This window comes from Phalacrocorax aristotelis, chromosome 2, assembly GCF_949628215.1.
Source record: "Phalacrocorax aristotelis chromosome 2, bGulAri2.1, whole genome shotgun sequence".
Taxonomy (NCBI): Eukaryota; Metazoa; Chordata; class Aves; order Suliformes; family Phalacrocoracidae; genus Phalacrocorax; species Phalacrocorax aristotelis.
The window spans coordinates 152,966,176-152,988,083 of NC_134277.1; the positions used below are offsets into that span (position 1 = coordinate 152,966,176).

General features: G+C 47.5%; 1 protein-coding gene across 1 annotated transcript in view; it reads right to left on the reverse strand.

Moving 5' to 3' along the window:
* EXT1 (exostosin glycosyltransferase 1) overlaps positions 1-21,312 on the reverse strand; it is a 180,538-nt gene extending 159,226 nt beyond the window's left edge. The window contains exon 1 of the mRNA XM_075085645.1: positions 20,221-21,312. Within this exon, the coding sequence (XP_074941746.1) occupies positions 20,221-21,185 (965 nt within the window). The 5' untranslated portion in view covers positions 21,186-21,312. The remainder of the gene's footprint in view (positions 1-20,220) is intronic.
* Positions 21,313-21,908: the final 596 nt, after the last annotated feature.

Sequence of the window (21,908 nt, forward strand, 5' to 3'; positions counted from 1 at the left end):
GAAGTAACTCCATGCTTTCCTCCACTTCTTTCCAATCCACCAAACGAGCAGATGGACAGAAACAGCATCGATGTGAAGATGTTTTATTGGAGTACATTGCTCTGACAGCAAACTGCCAGGTTTCCATAAAACGCATTGGGGAAACGGCTGCGTTTCAGATGACTCAGGGAACAAAGGCTCAAAGAAAGTCATTGCATCTGCACCCAATCTTCGGAGTCTGCTTTCCTCCTCCCTTCTTCCCACTGGCCTTCTTTCCCAAGTATCTTCACCCAGCAGTTGTAAGGGAAAGCAGATACAAGAATACACCATTGTCATTAATGAATTGGCTCAGTCATGCCGTTAACAGCCCCACTTAATTGTATGGCAGTATTCGCCTGGCAGCTTCTCCCACCGTAATGTAATAACAACCCACCGCACTGTCCCAAGTGAACTGCCAGGGCTCAGTTTACCATGTTGCTTTATTCTCCGCACCAACTACCTGAAATGCTATCCACTTGACTCCTACTGCCCTGTAATTAAGCATATAGTCAAGATTAGAGTAGTCAATACCCATTTCAGCTTTCATGACAAACCCACAGATATGAGATCAAATGAAGAAATATCACTACATGGGGATACTTACCAGCAGCATCCTCATTACAGGCAAATCTGTCATTAATTAGGAGGTCCAAGGTGATGGGTTTAGCTTTTTGTAGCAGAGAAATTAAATCAAGATTATATATACAGCTGGGCTGTCAATAAGACTTATCAAGCAGCCCCTTCCTGTCTCCCCAACCCTGTCTTACTGTTAACTAAGTCCCTTAACTTGAAATAACCAGTGTGCCTGGAAGTGTAAGGCCCATAAAACAATCTAGACTTTCACCATTTCCTGAGTAACCACAAAGGCTACTTGTGAATGTCTCTGGACATGGCCTTAGAAAGACAAAACCTCATCTGAAAAAAAGAAATCAGAAATATCCCATGCTATTTTTTCTGCACGCAGGAGCACAGCTTTATACACACATAAAATATTACCAAAAGCTAACCTGAACCCCCCATTTAGGAACAGAAGTAGCTTTATGTGATACCTTTAATCTGAGGATCATGAAGGACTTCTAAAAATTCAGTAATCCCACCTTGCAGACAAATAAGCTAATGTACGGCAAAATTGCTCAACTGAAACGGAGCTGGAGAAAACAAAACCCTCAGCTCTGCTTACTGCACTACACAGCACAGCAGGCTAGTTTCTCTTTTGTTACTTTGGTGCTGTGTCTAAGACAGTAAAAACTATTTTCACCCTTTTACGAGGTAGGTACTACTTTAAAAGACTGCATTTTTGAAAGTGTATGTTCTATTTCTTTAGGCTCCAAAGATTTATTATTCTGCTAATTGACCCTGCTAGCTCCACTGCAATCAGTCAAGCTGCACAGTGAGCCAAGGAGCCGCCTGCTGCCTCTGCTAGCAAGCCCGCCTTGCTGACTCTCATCCCGGTCCTACAGGGAATCCATAGTGGCAGCTGCTCCTGGTGGCTTCAGTAGGAAATGGAGAACCTCCTCCAAGCAGAGGAAAGCAGTCCTATAGAAAAGGAGATTATCACAGAAACTGGAATGTCACTGTTTCTGTGCTCCTGTGGACAAGAAATACTTGTGATCTCCAGCTATTTAAACGCCGTGAGGTCAGAGTCAATGAGAAAGTACAACTGATCCCAGAATGAGGCAACAACAATACTTTAAAACAAATACGTCTTTTTGTTTTGTTTTGCTTTTGTTTTGTTTTCCTAACAACAGTGTAACACGGCATGTTACAAAAATAGAAAAACCTGATAAAAACAGAAGACCTGTCTTCCGCCGAAAAGCTGCGTGCCGGAGTCTCTATTTATGTATAAATTACTAGCAACATCAGGCACTGTATCCAGTTACAGTATGATTTTTGGTTTAGTGCACGCGATTCCTCCACGCTGCCCCCACAAATCTCACAAGGAATCACACTGTTCTGCACAGCAGAAAAAAACCCCAAACCAACCTCTGGCTACAAACATAGCTGTCTTGCCTTGCGACAAGCAGCTTTCATTTACCACTCAAAGCATTCAAACACAGAAATCTGGTTTCTTCCTCCCCACACTTTAAATATTTGTCTAGGCCATTCCCAACTTTCCCCTTTCAGCACTCCCTAACAAACAGCTACGCTCGCTGTCCCACTACTGCCAGACACTCAGGCTCAGCTATTGGTAACGACCAGAAGGACAACACGAGGATGGACAAGGTGATCCGTCAAAGGGGGTTCTTCACCTTCTGTTCTGCACCAGCTTCCTGGGCAACCTCGGTGAGCTGCCTGGGGCCGCCATCTCACAAACCCCAGTGCTTGGGGTGGGAAGCGTGTGTGGGAAGATGCCATCGCGGTTATGGATATTTGGGCTGACACCATGAATGAAACAAGAGCCCAAGGGAATCACCTCCCAGCAAATGTAAATCACAGACATCCAACATTTTATCTCCCCAAACCACAGTCCCAGTCTTCTGGCATCAGTCCTCCGAACGTCCCATCTGTTTAGAGTTGGGAGGGGAACACATCACGTAGTGAAAAACACCAAGCCAGGGCAAGGGAGCCAAAGCGAGATTCGTGTATGCTGCGTGTTGAGGGGCTGGGGGGGGTGGGGTTGTTTTGTTGTGTTTTCATAAGAAAGCCATGGGCTAATTAAAGAAAATGCCAGGCTTGATGCTCTGAGTTACACAAACACCAGTCACAGTCCGTGTAGATGTAGATCACACAACCACAGTGGGATGTTTTGAGGCACCAGGGAATGCCTGGTCATATGTTGAACTCTGTGATTAAAAGAGGACTCTAGTAATAGGCAGAGGCTTCTCTATCTAAAAGCAATAGCGAAAGAAAGAAAGAAAGAAAAAAATGCTTTTCTTTCCCTTGCAATGGGTTTGGACCAAAGATTTAAAGTAAAAAGCTGTAAGTGAAGCTAAATTAATTGATTGCAATTAATTGATCATAAGGTATGCAGGCATTTGATCCTGGCTGCACCTCCTCACTTCAAAGGATTTTTCCTAAAACTTTCCCTCTACTGCTGGAGACCAAGCTCCAGCCCTGCTACACCTCAATGACAGACCCACAGCAGCCTTACCGAGTCTCTGTTGGCGATACCCAGGTAATGCTCCCTGTCCTCCACAACTGCCCCATCCAAGCGTTCCCACCTTCTTCCTTGCACTCGCTGGCGTTCGTCCAGACACATCACCCCATGCCAGGCAGCCAGCTGAGCTCGTGGAGCTGACACAAGATCCCAGCAGTGGGATCAGAGTAGTATCAGTGCCAATGCAAAAGGGTCAGTAACCATCCACCCCGCACCATGGGCCAGGGACATGAGGCTTGCCCCATCCTCAAGGGATGATCATGAGATAAACAAGGCCCACTGCTGTCAAACCACAGCTGAACAGGGTTATGCAAAAAAGTATGAGTTTTCTGTTCAAAGCACAGGCCAACTACACTGACCTACACCACCGACATGCTCCTTAGTACCATTGTGCACACTGCCGATCATCTGGCAGCCCCAATTCAATTAGTATTAAGCATGAGGACATAAATCTCATTTCTGTCAAACCAGCCACAGCACGTGGTGTGGCATTTACACTGGCATTGCCTCCTGCCTGAAGGATGCCTGCTTGATCCAACAAAGCCAGAGCTGCTCTAAGAAATGACACCCAGCTTGCTGCAAAGTCTGGGGCCACATCACTCCCTGTGCAGCATATCTGAGTGGCTTTGGTTTCAGAGATGAATTCCCAATTGGAGATCACACTGCTACAGTAGTGATGTCCACTCCATCTGAACTGTTGATGGGTCATGGTCCCACCTAACCCCATGGGCACACATTTATTCAAAGAATCTCCTCTGAGTAATCTTTACTTCTTCCTCAGGGGGTCGAAAGCAAACTAACAGAGAAATGGTGGCTTCCTCTTCAAGTCTTTAGAGCCTCCCATTCAGCTCTTGTTTTCTGGGAAGCACAGCTGAACTCAAAAGCTTTCTGAACACACATACCTCCCAGGGCTGCAGCTGCAGATGTTTTGGAACGCTCATCCTCCTGAGCCTGGAGTGGAGAACAACGCAAGGAAGTCCACCACTTGGCACTGGATTGTAGAAGCCCTGAAATCCCCTTTTCTTGGCAGCTCTACCAGCAGCTCCAGCAGAGCCAGGAGATTCCCCTGCCTGCCCAAGCTCAGAGGAAAAACATGGAATAGTTTGAAGCAGAGGGTTTAAGCGTATGGGAGCAGAGATCTTCAGTGTATTTGTATTTCCTACAAAGAGTCTCACAAGGGACCCCAGCTGCCCAGTGTGAGTTCAAGCCAGCTCTTGCTTCCCTCCCTTTTTTACCCTACTTCTCTTCACAGGACCACTCATAAAGATGGAAAAGTTTGAGTTAAAAGTGTCACCTACATAAAGGTTGCCTAGACACTTTGAATACAAGTGCCACAGAATGTGTGCAAATAACAGGATTTCACTTTATGTCACATTTAAAAGAAAATGCACCCAATGCTACCACTCTGCACACAATGGGAAAGAGAACAAATAACGAGTCCATGTTGTACTGATAGCACAATTGAAGCTAATGACTAGGGGGTGGGGGAGGGGGGTGGTGGTGTCCCATCTCGTCGTCCCCCCCCTTTACACTGGTAAAATGAAACCCATTTATTTTGGAGACATGAGGAGGCTGAACAAGAAGCTACCCAAACTTTTAAATGTAATTCTGTTGTGAATGCAAAGCAACACAAGTCTTAGAACATTTTACAGACATTAATTAATTAAGGACCAGTAGATTTTCCAGGGAGGTATCTCCCAACTCTACACATGAGAGAAGAAATAACCCAGAAAAAAAATAACAAAGAAAGACGCATTCCAGATCTTGCATGGAAAACTAACTGGAGTATTATATAGTGCGTGTGGATGTCAAACATCTTAGACGATTTGACTTGTAGCTGGACTCTTCAGCCTCTGACATACATGGCACATTTACCTCATGTGTGACACAAGACTTTACTGCAAAAGTACACATTTACACATCAGCCTGCAATCTGGCACCCATCCTCTGCTTCTCTGGAGGAAGGCAGGCTTCTATTTGAATAGATCAAAGACTTCTGGCCATGGAAAATAATATAATCTCACATAAGGCAGCCAGGTGCCTCCTAACACCCTACCTGCTGCTGCTGGCCATCCGCTGGCTAAAGACCCAGAGCAGCCACAACAGTGCTGTTAAACAGCTAAAGCCAGCAACCTGCATATTACACTAGCATCCCCAGATAAGATGACAAGAAAAACATATTACAAGGAAAATGTATTTTGAGGAAATTACTCCAATGCAGGGCATCAGCAGCTCAGTCCGAGCACCTCCTAGACCCAGCAGCAGGTTGCTGCACCCAGGGCTGCATCATCGCAGCCTCGTTGCAGAACAGAAGATGCAGGGAGTGAGGCGTTTCAAGAGGGGAAGATTTCTCCCTCTGCGAGGGTATAATTTAGAAATTTGTTACATGCTCCCAATCCCATTGTTTCTGAGACTCCCCGAAGAACAAAAGCAGCTGCTAATCAAGATTCAAAATTACAAGGCTCACCTTGCAGAGAAAGCAATACCTAGGTCATATCTGCTTTGGAGAAGGCTACAGTTCACATAAAAGCTGAGTAAAGTTGTATTTCCTCTTCTATCACTTCAACTGTGCAAAGAACAGGGTCAAAGCAAATGTGTTCCAAAGCATGCCAGAGTTGAAGGTAACTTGCAGCCCCACAGCTTTTTGTTTTACAAAGAAGTAGATTTTTGCATGTTACTACTTTAAAGAAAAATAAATGAACAATAGGGTTAGACTGAGTTTTCGAAAAGGATTTGGTTTTCATACTTTACCTTTGGAACAGCCATAAACCCCTCACATATCTCACTTTAATATCTAATTGGTTTAAATTATCTAGTTCCACTTTTTCCCCAGAAAAAAAACACTAGCCATGGTGGCAGGAAGTACTTTTGCAGGGTTAGAGCAAGCCAAAGAGAAGATAAAAGGCATACTGCCCTACAAACAAATGGCAAAGAGCAAATCGAAGATGAAATTAGTGTAGTTAGCGGTTCAAAACTTCTGAATCCATCACTGGGATTCCCAATGACTGGACTGGAGGTGGACCGAGCCAGCAATGCTCCAAAAAGAAGAAGACACAGCAGCAGTTAAGGTCTGTCAGAAAAGCAACAAGGGTCCAATCAAACAGTCCTCACACACATCCAAGCACAAATAGGGATGTATGTCATTGTCCTTTATACTGACAAGGATAAGCAGGAAGGGCTCAAGCCTAACTTTAAGGCCCACAGCTCAGACGCCCTGACCTTGTTCTTGTAGCCCACAGATTTTTCTCCCTCATACTTTACCAAAGCTTTCAAGTAAAACCCATTTTCTGGAAGGGAAAATTTTCCAAAAGGAACACAAAAAGGCTCCTCCCCACCCCTAGAGATCCACCAGTGCTGTCTTGTGTGTGCACTCACACTACCTTACACCTTTACACACCAGGGTTTAAAACACAACAGATTCTCTAATAATTTGGAGACAGGATAAAACCATACAAAGGCATCCTTTATCTTACAAATAGACCAAACCAAGGCAGAAACGAGCTCATTCTTAGGCTTATAAAACAAGCCTTTACAGATAATTATGTTTTATTACTCTTCATTTTATGAGGATTGTGTTATACAAAACAAATACCAGATGCCTATTTGGGGGTTGTGGGGGGAAGGGGGGGAGGAGGAGGAAGAAGAATCTCTGCAAGCACTGCTATAAGCAGCCCTGCTTTTAATTAAACACAATAAATGCATAAAAATTAATACTGTTTGAAACCAGCAGGTAGGAAGCAAATGCATGAACTGTAGCTGCTGAAAGACCCTCTCCCCTCCGAGCTCCTGCTGCAAGAGCAGCCACTCACGAGCCTATTGCTCAGGGCTGGTGCTCTCTGAGAAAGGCTCCTTACATGTTTCCCTGAAAAATTAATACCAAACTTTGTGGATAACCAAAAGCTTAAAAAAAAAAAGGAGGGGGCACGGTAGCAGGCTTTAATGCTACTTCTGTAAAAGAGATACACACAGACTCAGCCAAGAAAACCTGTAATTAAGAGTCAAGCAGCTTAAAGATGGGGAAAGAGGGGAGAGAAGGCAAGGAGGTGTAAAGGGATTTCTAGCAACCTTAAAATAAAGCAACCATCCAAAATGGGCCAGATCATTCAACTGTTAACTTGCCAGACTCATACAACATGCTCCCAAATGGCCTGACAGAGTGTGCAGGGCCAGACCCTGCACCTGAGACAAGGAACACGCATCTGAAACACAGGGACACAACCGGAGGGAGGCACACAAAGCACACCCAGTACCACAGCAAGAATGGGCCACAGCTCCTCAAGGACAGTAGAACACAGCCAACTTTCCAGCAACAGCCAGATGTCAGCCATCCACCCCCCAGAGGCACCACTAGGAAGCCTATTTCCCATTTTCAATGGTGGTTTCCTTTTTCATTTTAATTACATTAAGATCCAATCACAGGGTGACAACAGACATTTCTTAAGGCCGATACCAGCCCTACATTGTAAATCCAGTTTTCAACATCATGCCTGATAATGCTTTTAACGTTCTGCAGAAGAGACTGAAATTGTGTATGCAGGATCTCACTGAAGTGAGAAGCCTTCTTCTAGGAAGAGAGATTTTAAAGACACTGTGCAGCAGTAAATGCAAAGTAAGTAGCAGTGGGATGTTATCCATGCTTTGCTGTTCACTTCCAAGTTTCCATCTATCGTAGTTCTTGAAATTGAGGATGGGTCTCCTCTATTATCCACCGCCAATGCATATTCTCAACCTACTTCCTAGTGAAGTTTGTTTACAAATATTCATTAGATTCCATGCTTTATTAGTCCAATCAGTTAATTTTAAGACCACAGTACCACAAAATGCAATCATAGTAATCAGTGCATTGATTATTGTAAAACACTGTTACCCTGAGACTGAAGTTAAAGTAAATAACTATTGCTATAACCAGTAACCACACCAACAGGGCAATCTGGGATCACACCAGTATCTCAAAATCCTTACATCTGTAGTTTTACACCCAAACACCACAGACGATCTCACCATTAATTATTTTACTATGACCTGTGTCAGAAAGATTTTTCATTAAAAATTAAAGTGTAAAAAACCTTTTTGCTAGAAAGGACTATTATTACAGGCCACCAGAAACAGCTAACAGAACAAAAGCTGGAAACCTGTTTTTACTGCAATTCACTGATGTTTTGATGCACAAAGCCAAGAGAGACAAGTCCTAATGGCTCCACTGGTTATTTTGGTTCTCAGCAGCAGTAACCAAAACAGACACCAGCAGGTGGGGAGCAGCGAAGAAGAGTCCTGCAAAAGATGGCACATGCAAAGTGCAATGATTTTTTTTGACAGCTCCAGAGCAAATGGTTAAGACAAGGACCAGGATCCCCTCACACGAACATAGAGCAAGAGTCCTTCCAGACTGTGGGGTGCTCAACCTCTGAGCTCCACAGCAAAGACAAAGCAAGGCTTGGGAGAGGAGCGTTTGGGAGAGGCAGAGGCGGCAGCTGAGAAAACAGCCAGCCCCATGGTCAGCTCCATGTCAATAGACGTGCACAGAGTGTTCAGAGATGAGTGGGGATTCGGGGCTTCCCCTGAGCAGAGGGCACCTGAGGCCCTCACGCTGGATGCAGAGCTTAGGAGCAGCACGCGCGTGTGGCCAGGCGAGGGGCGGCTGCCCGCCCAGGCCAAAGGTGCTCTGCCACGGCAGGACACACTGGGTTTCTGCCCATGCAAGGCCCAGCCGGGGGCCACCAGGTGCTGCTCAGGTATTCCAGTTCTTCTCACCCTACCCACAGCAACCTAGAAATGGCATTTATGGGCAGATGGGACAATAAGCTGCTGGGCTGTTCTTAGCTGAAGGTGAACAACCACCTCCCGCTAGCAACAACTTGGCTACTTATTTCCTAACACGCCATGTCTACAGACGCCGTCTTCCAAGGAACAAAGCTAAGACTTTATTACTGTTCTCTGCAATTAAGTTTTGGGAAGGGTGTAGAAAAGCAATCATACCTGTGTACGTGTGAGCTCACAAATTAGCGCCAGGAACTCTGTTTACAGCAGGGGGGTCATTTGCGACGTGAGGTGAGAGCAGCGAGTGCCCATACCCACCGGCTTTGATGTGCCACCCACCCGCCTCCACGCAGCTCCGGTCGCTCGCATACTTTGATTATCCGAGCTTTCCCCACCACTGCTTCACTCAGCTGCTTTAATCTTACCACAGCAACGGCACCGTGAAAAGAAAGGGGGAGAAGGAAGAGGGCGAGAAAGAGAAATAAAGAGAGAGAGAGAAAAAAAAATTTGGGGCTGGAAAAGTCAACTTGATGGAAGAATCTGGAAAGATCTGACATGCCGTCAACCTGAGATGAAAGCAGTAGAAATAAAGGATGTGTCACATGTTTATTAAAATAGTGGCATGATTCTCATAAGGCAGGCACATCTTTGACACCTGCTCGAAATGACTCCCATGGAAGAGCCACCCAGAAATCTAGGACTGCCAAATTTAGCATCAGTTTTATCTTTTGTCAAGTATGCATAAAAGCTCCTCAAGACACGTGTCCAATCCAAAACTAAAACAAAACAGATTTTAAGATCTTGCTTATACTGATCCACATGCCAAACCGACCGTGAAGCCTGAGACGACACCAAGCAGTGAAGGGGAAGCTAACATTATCTTGAAGTAAAACTTGTAGAACTGTAGTTAAAATAGGCAGGGAAAGGAGGGGAGAGCAGTTACGAAAATCCACGATCACCAAAAATATTTCCCCACCTTCAAAAAATGTCGCCTTGAAATTCCTACCTGTTTCATTCACCTTGCTGCTATCAGATTTTTTATTACTCTCACTTTTGAGAATTTCTCTAGCACTCAGTATGCAGGAGCGGTGTGCGGGAATAGATCCCGCTGCCATAGATAATGCGGTTCTAAGGGAAACCCATCAATTGTTAATGGCCATGCAAATCGTTGAAACTAGAGAGTTATTCACAGTTATCTCGCTGTGATTTGGTAAGTGTCCGTGCCTGATGTGATCACTCACTTGATATATTATTCCATTACAATTCAAGTAGTAGCCTTACCTTTTGGTTTTAGGAAAAAAAGGGTGATAGAGTGGGAGGGTGAAGGGATTTTATTTGTTTTAAATTATTTTAAACAGTCATATATACCTTCTCGTGCAAAGGTTTTACAGTACAATAAATCCCTCCCTGAGACTACAGTCATGCCTTACTGAAACATTTAAATCCCTCCGATCAGAAACTAAAGGAGTGCAGCATGCAATTTCAGACCTTGATCTTGCAAAGCACTTTCTTATGTTTCAACCGTACACATGGCTCCCACATCCTTTGTGGCGCTGGATCTTCCAACTGCAGGTTGCACAGTTTTACATTTTCTGATCAGCGTTTTCTACTGCTTATGCTAAAATCTGCTGACATTTAATAAGCTATAGGCGTCTCCTCAAATCAATTCACTCTCTTGCAGCACCAACTTACTGATCATTAATTTTCAGCTTTATTGCAGCTCCAACATCAGATGCTTTTTTTTTTTCCTTCTTGCCTGAGATTTATTACTTTTAGCAAAGTATACTTTGGTTTTTTGTTTTGTTTGCTCATTTTTAAACAGCCCTTAAGGGGGAAATGTTACTCTTCTTTATAAAGTAATTCTAAAACCACGGTATTAAAAAATAAATCCTATAATTATGTTTCCCATTAGGATTACATAAATTATATTTAATTAAAAGAAAAATCTGCTAGCACCCAGCACAACGGTTGGTGGCAAATCGAGGAGATGAAACATTTATGAGTTTATCTTCCTGTAGCAGCTGAGTCCATGAGCAGACACACCCAAACAAGCCTTCAGAGATATAAATACAGACATTATAAACAAAGATTTGTCCTTCCCTTCAGATAAAGGTTCTGATTTTTAGAAGCAGCCTCTGATTTTATTCTTGCAGACTACAGCAACTACAATTTTGATGGGGTTTCTAGCAGTTAGACACTGAGCTACCTGCTTGCACCAGGAATTCCAGTATTGCAATAAAATGTCTGCAATTACTTGCAGGGCAAAAACCAGTATCAGAAGTCAAAATCTTCTGGGAGAAAATGAGGATTCCTAACCCAACTCTGCCACGCTTGCCCCTCTCTGGCACCACTGTTGGGCAGGTGATGTTTTCCATCAGGCTGATGGCTGTGGGGGTCATAATGCATACTGCAGTTGTAGGAAACAATTTATACCATGCTCATTTTACAGCCTCGGAGAACTAATTATTAACAGGACAGGGTCCCCCACGTACACTTTGCAAGTGTTACAGTATGTATTTTCCATTTAGGAATCGCGGCCAGTATTGCTACATGCAGCCTGTCAGCATCGTGCTCTCAATTTTGTTTAGGAGCTGAAGAATGATTGTTCTTATTGATTTGTGTCAACGGTCTGACATGGCCATATCGACCAGTGGTAATTTTGTGGGAGGAGCTGGGAGGGGAACCAGAGATAGCATTTTCTGTAACGCACCATCCTGCTCAAAGAGAAAATGTCATTACAGATGCCGGTACTGCCATCGACAGGACCATACTGGGACTCGAACCGATAGAAGCAAGCGACGAGACATTTTCCATGACCGTGTTTACAGCAAATCCACAGCTAAAGAGCCGACTGTATAATTATAATCTATTACAATTATGCAAAGAAGTAACATTTCAGAAAGGCCTTCTCATTTCCCATTCTTAGCATTGAATACTTTTGTTTTGCAGCCAATCAACTAAATTAGCCCTAATTCTGTTTCATTCACAAGCACAAAGAGTATATTAGAGGGGAAAAAGTGAACAAACAGGAAATTCACTTAGGAACCCGTGAATTATTTCATTTTCATGTATTTCTGGACTAGCAACCATCATGGGGAAAAAAGTCAACTTAAGGCAGAAGAGCTTTACTGAATTTGCTAACTGCACCGCAAGAGCCCTTGGAGGAACAACCAGAAACAACAGTGCTTCAGCACCTGGCAAAGTGGTGGCCTTTGGTAGCACCTGAGTGAAGCAAAGGGAGTTAAAAGGCATGTATACCAAACATCACCATGTATCCTGACCTAGGACAAGTGTTAAAGCTCCAAATAGCTTCCGTGGGGACTCCCTCCCATGCGCACAAAGAGCTGCTTTATGCTGCTTCTGACGACTGTCACCTTTTATCAGAAAGGTCACAGTTCAGACCTACACTCACTGATGCTTCCTGAGAAGGGGATAAGGAAAACATGAACGAATAATATTTCAGTTTTACATAGCATTTTCTCTAAAACTTTATAAAGCACTAAAGTAACCCCAAAAAATGCTTAGGGAAAGCAAAGTGTTCTTCCCCATTTTAAAGGCGTATGGAAACATAACCACAGTGGCCAGTGGCAATCCTGGCTGTCAGACTGCAGTCCCAAGACCACATGTGCTGCAGGCAGAAGGCAGGAGCTCCTGCAACAGCCCTGCCAGCATCACACTTCACACAGGGACTGCAGGAGCGCAGGGAAGTCCATCTTACTGGAATATGAAATGGGAGCCTGATTTAACCAACACAAACACTGCAACTCTACCACCTTTCAGGGAACACCTGCTTAGCGCCCTACCTGCACCCTTGCCGAGGAGCCAGTACTACACCACCTGAACACCATCTTTCTCTTGTTATTGAGGAGGCCTAACCCTCCTGACTGGCTTAAAGTTATGTTTCCTTACTCTAAGAAACGATAACGTTTTAGGAAGTCAGATTGCATTTCAAAAGCCATCAGCCTGGCAGTGCTCACACCAGCTCTTTCCCAGCAAAGCAGTTAGACACAACATTTTGCTGAGATAGGGCCTTTCTTTCTTAAAGCATGACTTCCCTCTTCTCATGTGAAACGAATCTCCTCTCTTTTGTTCTCATTTGGAATTAATTCCTTAAACTAGTTTCTCCCGCATCACTGCAGCATGCTGATCTCCCATCTCTCTGCTTCTAAACCATCTCCCAGGCCCCATGGCACCTGGACTGCTTTAAGCATGGTCTTCGGTTTCTTCCAATGCACGGGTGTCAACTGTTATAAATTATAATTTGCTCCATAAGTGGAAAAAATTACTCCCACCATCCTCTGGCCTGGATCTTTAATCACCCCCTGTACGTGCCCGGTGCTGCAGGCCCCTCGTGCCCCAGAGATGTGAGGATGAGTTGTATCAGTGTTACGTAGCACTGATGCTCCCTCCAGTATATGTCCTGTTTCTGCCTGAAGTTTGGATTAAAAAAGAACACAAAATCGTGTGTAAAAGCACAGTATAGCTGGATGAACAGAAGAGGAGGAACAAATTTACTGCTCAGTGTAAACCACAAGGTTTTGAAACCTATACGTCCCAAAATACTTGGCAATGTGGAAAGCTGCAGAACCTTAAATATAACCTGAAATTATATTCACACATTCCCACATGCTGAGGTAATCTCCATATGACATGGGACAGGAGCATATACCTGGCATCACCATCTAGATATAGTCAAGTCCTTCAGAAGTCAGTCACCTCAGCAGCACAGAACATGGCATTAAACTACTTTTGCAGGCCAGAGTCATCTATGTACCTACCGGTTATTTTCCTCTGGTTAGCAAAACTGTTTGTTTACCCAAGACCACAAAACTCTGTGGATTTTCTGAAAGAAACCCTGCAGAGAGAAAGGGAAAACAATCGCAGATAATACTCCAGAAATCATCAGATTACAGCGCATTCTCTTGACTCACATCTGTTGAGTAAATAAGTGCTTTGTGCCGACCAGTTTCATTTACCTCCCTCTCCCACAAGCGGCTGCCGGTTTACTTTCCAGTGGGCTGTTCCAGGGCTGTATGTGGGGCAAAAGGATTACTTCCAGCAGAGTCAAACCAGTAGCCTTTTTCGCTCGGGTTTGTTTTGAGCTGAAAGTCCTCTCATTCAATCCCATCCTGCCGGGGAGACACACCACTTCAAAGCTGCACAGATGCAAAGAGGTCCACGACTGGGAACACCCTCAATGCTACGGGGAGCAGCAGGCAGCAACACACAAGTCCCCTGGAGAACCCCAAATTAGGCCACCATTCTCCCTGAGGAGCAGTTTCACCAAAGCTACCTTATGCTGGTACAAAAAGTCTGGCACAAGTCAGGGGTTGCCTGATGAAACACATGACCAGCAAGAGAGAGAAGGTGGGGGACACTGTGGGATGCTCTGCAGGACCTTCTTGCTGAGGGCACTTCGCTGGGGCACAGCAGGGCTTCATCTTGCCCCAACAGGTAGCTGGAAACATTACTTCTAGCTCAATTCTGATCTGGGTTCAATGAACCCTTCGAACTACCTGTTTCAGGATTAATTCTGCTTAAAATTAAAATGATTACTAAGATAATTTTTTAGTTTGAGCTCTGTTCCGTTGCCAAGCGTATCTTCAGTGATAATTATTTATCAATAAATTATCCTAGAACAATCTTCCTAGGCAGGAAAAATAAAAAAAGCAGAGCCCCTCCAGCCATGAAAGCAGTGTTCACCTACAGTTCTGCATACAGAAAGCGCCTGCTCCGGACCAGATCAGCCATCTACTGTAATGCTTTCACACCACAGAGCCTCGTATGAGATGCTTCACAGAAAGATGCAGAAAAGCCTGGGGCAAGCAATTATAATAATAACTCGCCCCACAAGAAAACTTAATTACTTGAGGTTAGGAGGGTGCCTGGTTTAAGGCCCACGGGCAGGGTGGGCTCCTCTGCCGGTGCCTGACCCTACACACCTGGCCACACACGCTGCAGCGCTCAGCACCGCTCGCACAAGGAAACACACTCATGCACACATGCCCACCCTCTTCCACCCCTTTTCCGACAGGGAAGAGCCTGGTGCAAACGGCCAGGCTGGGGATTGCACCGCTAGCCGTGAGCTCAGGGATGCTCCTGTCGTCCCCGCTCCTAGCTCTAGCCAGGGCATCAGCCTGGAGCCTCCCAGGTGGAAGCTCTTACCCGCCCAGGGCACTATTTGCATTAAATCAGCATCGAAAGGCACCTAAGGACACTCTGCAATACCTACAGAGAACAGGAGGAGGAACACGATAGAGCAAATACCGTATTTCTCAGACATACGTTAAAGCTTTGTTATTTACCTGCTACTGCATTTTGGAATAAACGCACTGTAAAACAGGCAAATTTCCAGTTTCTTGAAAATTTATATTAAAATAAAAAAGTAGTCTGGTGGGGATAGGTCTCTGCAGGAGCCAAGATACTCTGGGAAAATGCCCAAGCTCTCTCAGTAGTTCTTGAGTTTCATCCAAGCTCCCTAAGCAGCCTGGTGATATACAAGATGCACAGGCTGGTTCCCATCTCAGTTCAGATGTCCCGGACAACAGCCACTCTGAAGCTGGGTGATTTCTCAGCCCTGTCCAAAATAGCTGCAAAGGAGCTGACTTGAGAAAGCTTTTAAATAATGCTGAAAATAATTCAGTAAGTGATTAAGTGTGGCATTTATATTTATATTTTAATACAATAGACTGAAGCTCAGTATGTTGAAAATACAAGAATTTTGCTTTTGTTCAAAACATGCACATACATGCACATGCAGCATCCAGATTATCATCACATGTTGGACGGGCATGCCTAAGCCTTACTTCACATTTTCGTGCTGGTTTTGTGAGTGGCAAAGTCATCCCTAGTGCCTAATTCTACCACTTTTTATATATATATATATATATATGTTTATTTTATTCCTGGTGGGAAGGAAACGAAACTGTGTTGCTTTTCTTCCCATTTTGTGCTTATTGCATGACTGTACCCTTTGCTCAGGACAGCATTTTCATGGGTAGGAGGCTCAGCCGTGATTGCCACACATTCCACCAGTAGAGTGCACACCAGGTAAACCTACCAGGTACCAGGGATCAATGAAAGTGTTCAGCTGGATATTTTCTCCTGTGAAAACACATACGCAGCCCTGCTCAGTGCTGTCGTGTGCCCTGCAGAGATGTCTCGCAGGAACAAGCGCACGGTGTGCTGTTGCTCTCTCCCTCTTCTGCCAGCACCAGCTACCCCAGGTAGGTCCTTCCACAGGCTCCTCCTCAACTGCACAGCTCCAACCTCCTCTTGCAGAACCAGTCCCACCTCGTGAGGTCCTGCGTGTTCTACCTGCCTTTCTCAGTTTAGTCTTGATCACACAGGCTTTTTGAGCACTGACTAGCCAAAAAACTTAGCAAGTCTATAAAGAACACCTCACTACACTAGTCATCCTCCAACGTAAGTTCACATTTCTGCAAAAATACACTTTTAGCTCACCTCCCCTTCTCCATCCTACTCCTTTCAACCCCATTTATTATTTTTTTTACCTCTTTGTTTCATTACCATCGTTAGCTTCAGCTGTCCCACACAGATATGAGCCTCCTCGAACGAGCTTTTGATGAAACCTTATGTTTTTGGATACCATTACTCTCTCCATCTTCCAAGGGCAGGGTTGTTGCAGGGTGTAATCAGGGGATACACCACAGCCAATGTTACTTTCTTTCCTAGAAAGATCCCTATTTTGGTGCAAACCTCTTCCCTGCATCTGGCTTTACTAGAAGATCACATTCCTCCATTTCTTTTGGTATCCATAGTCATATATATTACCTTCCAAAAAGTAATTATTTGGAACCAGTTAAGCCTGTACATGAATTTTGCCTTTGTTTAAAGCGCATTGTACATATGTATATATTTAGACAGTCATTAAATATTTAAGAGGCTGTCTTCAAACTTCAGCAGCAGCACTGTTTATTTGCTTAACCCTTTGTGAAACTGAAAGCTCAACACTGAAATCCTACCACGGAGGAATTCAGAAAGCCCAGCTGCCCTCCTACTGCGTGACAAAGGCCAACTTTGACAGTCAAGGGCACGGTAAAGAAACTTGAGTTTTTCTTTGTTTTCTTTTATATCCTGTTTGCTAGCAGTCTAATCACAATAATGCAATTCATTTTAGTCTGCATCAGCTTTATCTGCTGAGATGCATAACTGGGATGCAAATTAATTAGCTGTAACGTACTGATGGATCCTTCAATACAATTCAGGGAGACAGTCAAATACGCGCATCCTGTCCCTCCTTCCTCCGAATGAAATAAGACACTCTATGCATTTTCCACAAGTCAGGAAGTCACCTTTCTTGGCTTTTTCAATCTCCTAGAGAGGAAATAACACTTCGTGCGGACAGGTGGACCTTTTTCGAACCCAACACTGAATGTTGTGCCATAGATGAAACCCCATCACAAATAATTTGCAATGTGCACTGCCACTAAACATAACACAAGATAACCCTACCACTCTGTTAACACAAGATTATTGTGTTTTAAAATCTGGTCACTCAATTTACCCGGCTTGGCAAGGCCTCTAGCTAGAGCCAATCATTCATATTTCGCCCTTGCAAGGAACGGTAGCTCGGGGCCACCTCTCCATGACCAGGGCCATGTCCTTCACGTGAAGTGAACAGCAGAGGATGGGAAAACCTGCACAGAAGAGTGCGATATGCAATCTTCCCAACCCTATATGGATACGCACATATACTTATCTTGGACAATGCATTTTTCTTCTTCTTGATTAAAACCTTGAGGACACATCCTTAAATCCAAGCCCCAAAAGCCCCATGAGAGCAGCTCTGCATGCAGTTTTCAAGGCCCAACTGTATTTAGAGACACTTCTTTGCCAAGCGCTACAGCTTTATTCATGGTCGGAGGCTGCTTTAGGTGGGGTGAATAGCAGAGTCCCTCCTACAGCTTTCACACCTGGGTTACACATCCGCACAGAAGCATTTCAACCAGCTGACTGCTGTTATGCTACCCTGGGGATGTGACCTTGTTAGTCTTTATGAAGGGAGTGGAGCACCAGGCATGGTCTGTATTTGCAGAGGGGGGACAGCGAATGCAGGCCACCGCAGGATGCGGTGCTGGGAGATCAGCAGATGGCATACTTTGCTGTGAATCAGCACTGAAGCAGGAGTGCGAAGGGGCAGCAGCACGCTCTGGCAGGTGTGCTTGCTCAGATAAGATGCTGGGTTCAGGAGCTTCAGCATTTGCAGTTGTTCACCAGAGTGAGCCCGTTCATCTCAGTGGCCCTACCACAGATTCAGCCTGCCTCAATTCTTGGAGTAACCTTATTTTTTTGTAATCATCTTTTTTTACTTCCTGTCTTTAACAGCAGCATTACGATGAATGTTGAAGTCTCCACACGGCACCCCAGATATGGCCGCGTTTTAGCAGCAAATACGTTTTTTTTGTATGAATAGCATGGTGTACCAGTTGGCCTAATGCTTCTGTATCCCCTGAGGGATGTTACGTACGCCCCTCACTACAAAATAAGCGTCAAATACACTTTAGGGGGGGGCAGAACTTATGGGGAGAGGTCTATCTTTTATAAGAGCAAATGGCATAGCTGCAAAAAATTTGAATATGGCCCTACTCCTGTCAAACCACAAGCAGGTATGTTTGTTTTTATGACAACTCGACAGCACACATGCTGTAGAACGCAGCAAATAACCAGGACTTTTCCTATCTGTAAATTAGCTCCAATTGCTGAGATCTATGCCAAAAACCAACAGAGCCTGCAAGGCTACAGTTGTCAGGCCTCCCTTCTCTCCCCCAGAAAATAACACCTAAAGGAGACCACAAGCCGAAGGGTCACAAATAACATGAGCTTAGCTTAGCATGTCTACTGATCGCTCGGTACCACCGCTGTATTGCTTCCACGTGGGCATCTTTTCACCACTCGCCCATCAGTTTTCTGGAAGTGAATGGGCTTAAAAGTCCACCAAGTATTTGCGCTGCTGTCCTCTCCCCCTCTGCGGCGGATTTACAGTGACCAGAGGGCGAGCAGAGCTCACCCAGGAACACGCAGGCTTCCCAGTGTTGTGGTGCCGACCTTCCCAGTCTCTCCCAACCCCCCCGTGGCTAGTTTCGGTGGAGAAAACAGACAGCCAGCTGGAAATTCTGATGAGCATTAATGACACCGTAGTTTCTTCCCGACTGGTCTCCAGAAGTATTTTTTCACCCACGTTCCTCCATGCATCGCAAACCCCTCCAGCCGTTGGCAGCTCTCAGTGCAGCTCCACCGCACGCTGCTAACCCAGTGCCATACGGCTGGTCTGTTTTAATTCAGCGTCTAACTCCTGCTACACGGGAAACATTCTCATGCAAAAAGACTTCATATATAGACACCTACTCTGCTGCAAGCGTAGCGGTGGTCGGCATTTAAATGAACTAATCAGTTGCGAACGGCTTAGTCAGCATCACAGTCCTGGAGGTAATTCCCAGGAAGCGATTTTCCCGGCAGCTACACATACAAACGTGAAAAGCAGACTGGAAGGCAAGGGTAGCACTACAGCGACACAAAATTTGGCTAAAGTGACGTTACCAACAAATAAAAATAAAAGTCGGGGAAAGCCAAGAAAGCAAGCATTTCACAGAAAACACACGCCACGCTCGCACCAGCAGGGTATCCTCGCACATGTAAAAATCAGAAACTGAGACACAGGACATGAACAGCGGGTTGTTTTTTCACTCCTCTCTTACTGATGCTGTGCCGGTTTGAACCCAGAGGAAAAAGACGCCACGGCAAGTTACTGCCTCGTCTGTGGAGATACACAGACACCGGCCAGGCGCCGGGCAGCACTTTTTGGAGAGAGCATCCCAGCAATCACCCTCAGCAACCAGCCCACTGTGGGAGCCAGGCTCACGCATGCATCGAAGAGGGCTGAGGACTCGCACAAACTTTGTCTCGGGGCAGGGAAGGGACACGGCATCTTCCCTAAGAGGCACTGGAGGGGTGAAGGGCAGCGCCAGATGCCAGAGCACCCTGCAGCAACATCTTCGCGGCTGGCCGCGTTTGCGAAGCCGAAGGGCTGCGGATGCAGGTCATCGGTCCCCGGGGCGAGCGACGCCACGGCTGGGGGACGCTGCGCCGCCCTTCAACGCCTCCCTGCCGGCTTCCCCGGCCACGGCAGCGCCGAGCCAGCTGGCAGCCTCCGGGGGACCGGAGGAGCAACCGACCCGTCCAAAGGAGAGATCGTGACTTTCCCCTGGCCGCTGCCAGCGTGTGCCTGTGCACACATCTGCTCACATCTGCCCGGGGGCCAGGGCTGCCTGCGGGGTCGGGCATGCTCCCGGGGACGCACACACGGGGAAGGGGCGCCGCTCACTTACTTTTCGTATTCGGCGTTATCTCGATCGCAGCGCGAATCCTTGTGCTTTTGCCAGTCTTTGCCATGCTTGCAGGTGGTCAGGAGGACAACATCCTCTCCGTTATGGACGTGATATAAGGCATTCCTGGTGTCTGACCCTATCCCCGTCAGGTACCTTTTCCCCTTGAATACCAACATGTACTTCCTGAGAGGAGGGATGGTGTTAAACCTCAAAAATCCCTTCTCCCCTCCTGTCCTAGGGTGATCCTTAGAAAAGAGCGGGATAGAAACGTCAAAGTTGGGTCTGAAGTTTTCAGTACTGATGCTGGCTTTGGCCAGCATGGCCTGGCCGATGTCGAACCCCACATCCTCGGTGTAGTCGGGCCAGGTGCCAGAGTATAAATTAAAAATCAGGTGGTTTCTGCCGTTGTTCCACAGGTGGAGGCTCTGCACCTTGGAGCGGAGGTTGTGCACGTACTGCGGGGAGAGCTGGTCCCGGTCCAGCGTGTCCAGGCTGAGGACGAAGAGGCAGGCCTGCCCGGGGTCGGAGGTGTAGAAGCGGGAGCCCTCGATGGCGGCCAGGACGTTCTGGTAGCTCTCCGCGATCTTCTCCCCCTTCTGCTGCGGGTACACGTACACCTTGAAGCCGTTTTTCCGGCACTGGGCGAAGTCGAAGCAGGACTCCATGCGGCAGCGGCGCCCGCGGTAGAGGCCGGCGCTGGCGTCCCGCCGCTGCCGGGGGGAGACGCGCCCCCCGCCGCCGCCGCCGCCGCCCTCGGGGCCCGGCCGCTCGGCGGGGGCGAAGGGCCGCAGGGCGTCGGGAAAGCGGGGCCAGGGCCGCTCGGCGCCGGGGCGCGGGGGCGGGCCATGCCGGCTACCGGGCGGCGGGTGGCGGGCCGCCCGCAGCCGCACGCCTCCCAGGTAGAGCAGCAGGGCGAGACAGGTGCCGGCGGAGAGCAGCGTCAGGTAGCGTTTTTTGGCCTGCATGTGTCCGGCGGGGGTCCGGGGGGCTGCGGAGGAAGGCGGTGGCGGCCCGAACTCGCCGGGCGCCGCTCTCAGCTCCGCTCCGCCATCTTCCCGCCGGCGAGCGCTTCAAACTCTCTTCGCCCACCTCCGCTCGGCGCCGTTCCCCAAGCCACCGGCCGGGGCCGCGCATGTGGGCGACCGCCGCAACTTTCTTCTCCCCGCCGGTCTCTCAGGGGCGGCGGGCGGCGGCGGCGGGCCGGCGGCGGCCCGGCGGGGCGCCCCGCATGCACTCAGGGGCCGGCCCCCCGCGCGGGGCGGGCACCGGGGCAGCCCCGCTCCCGCCTTCCCGCCGCTGCCTGCCCTCTCCTCCGCCACGCTCCCGCCCGCCCCTTCCCTCCCCGCGTCGCCAGCCCAGCCCAGCCCAGCCCGGCCCAGCCCGGCCCAGCCCAGCCCCTCCGGCTCACAGCCCGCGGCCGCCGCGCCGCAGCCTGACGAAGCCCTGCATCGCCCGGCGCCCCCCGCCCAGCGCCGGCGCCGCTCGCTGCTCGCCGCGCTCTCGCTGAATGGCCCCCGGGACGGAGCCGCGGCGGCAGCGAGGACCCTCCTCCCTCTCCTCCTCCTCCTCGCCCCTCCTCCCTTCCCCGCCTCCCCCGGGCCCCGGCGGCAGCAGCAGCGGGCGGCCCAGCCGCAGAGCCCCGGCCCGGCCCTGCCTGGCCCTCCCCCGCCCCGCCCGCCGGCCGCGAC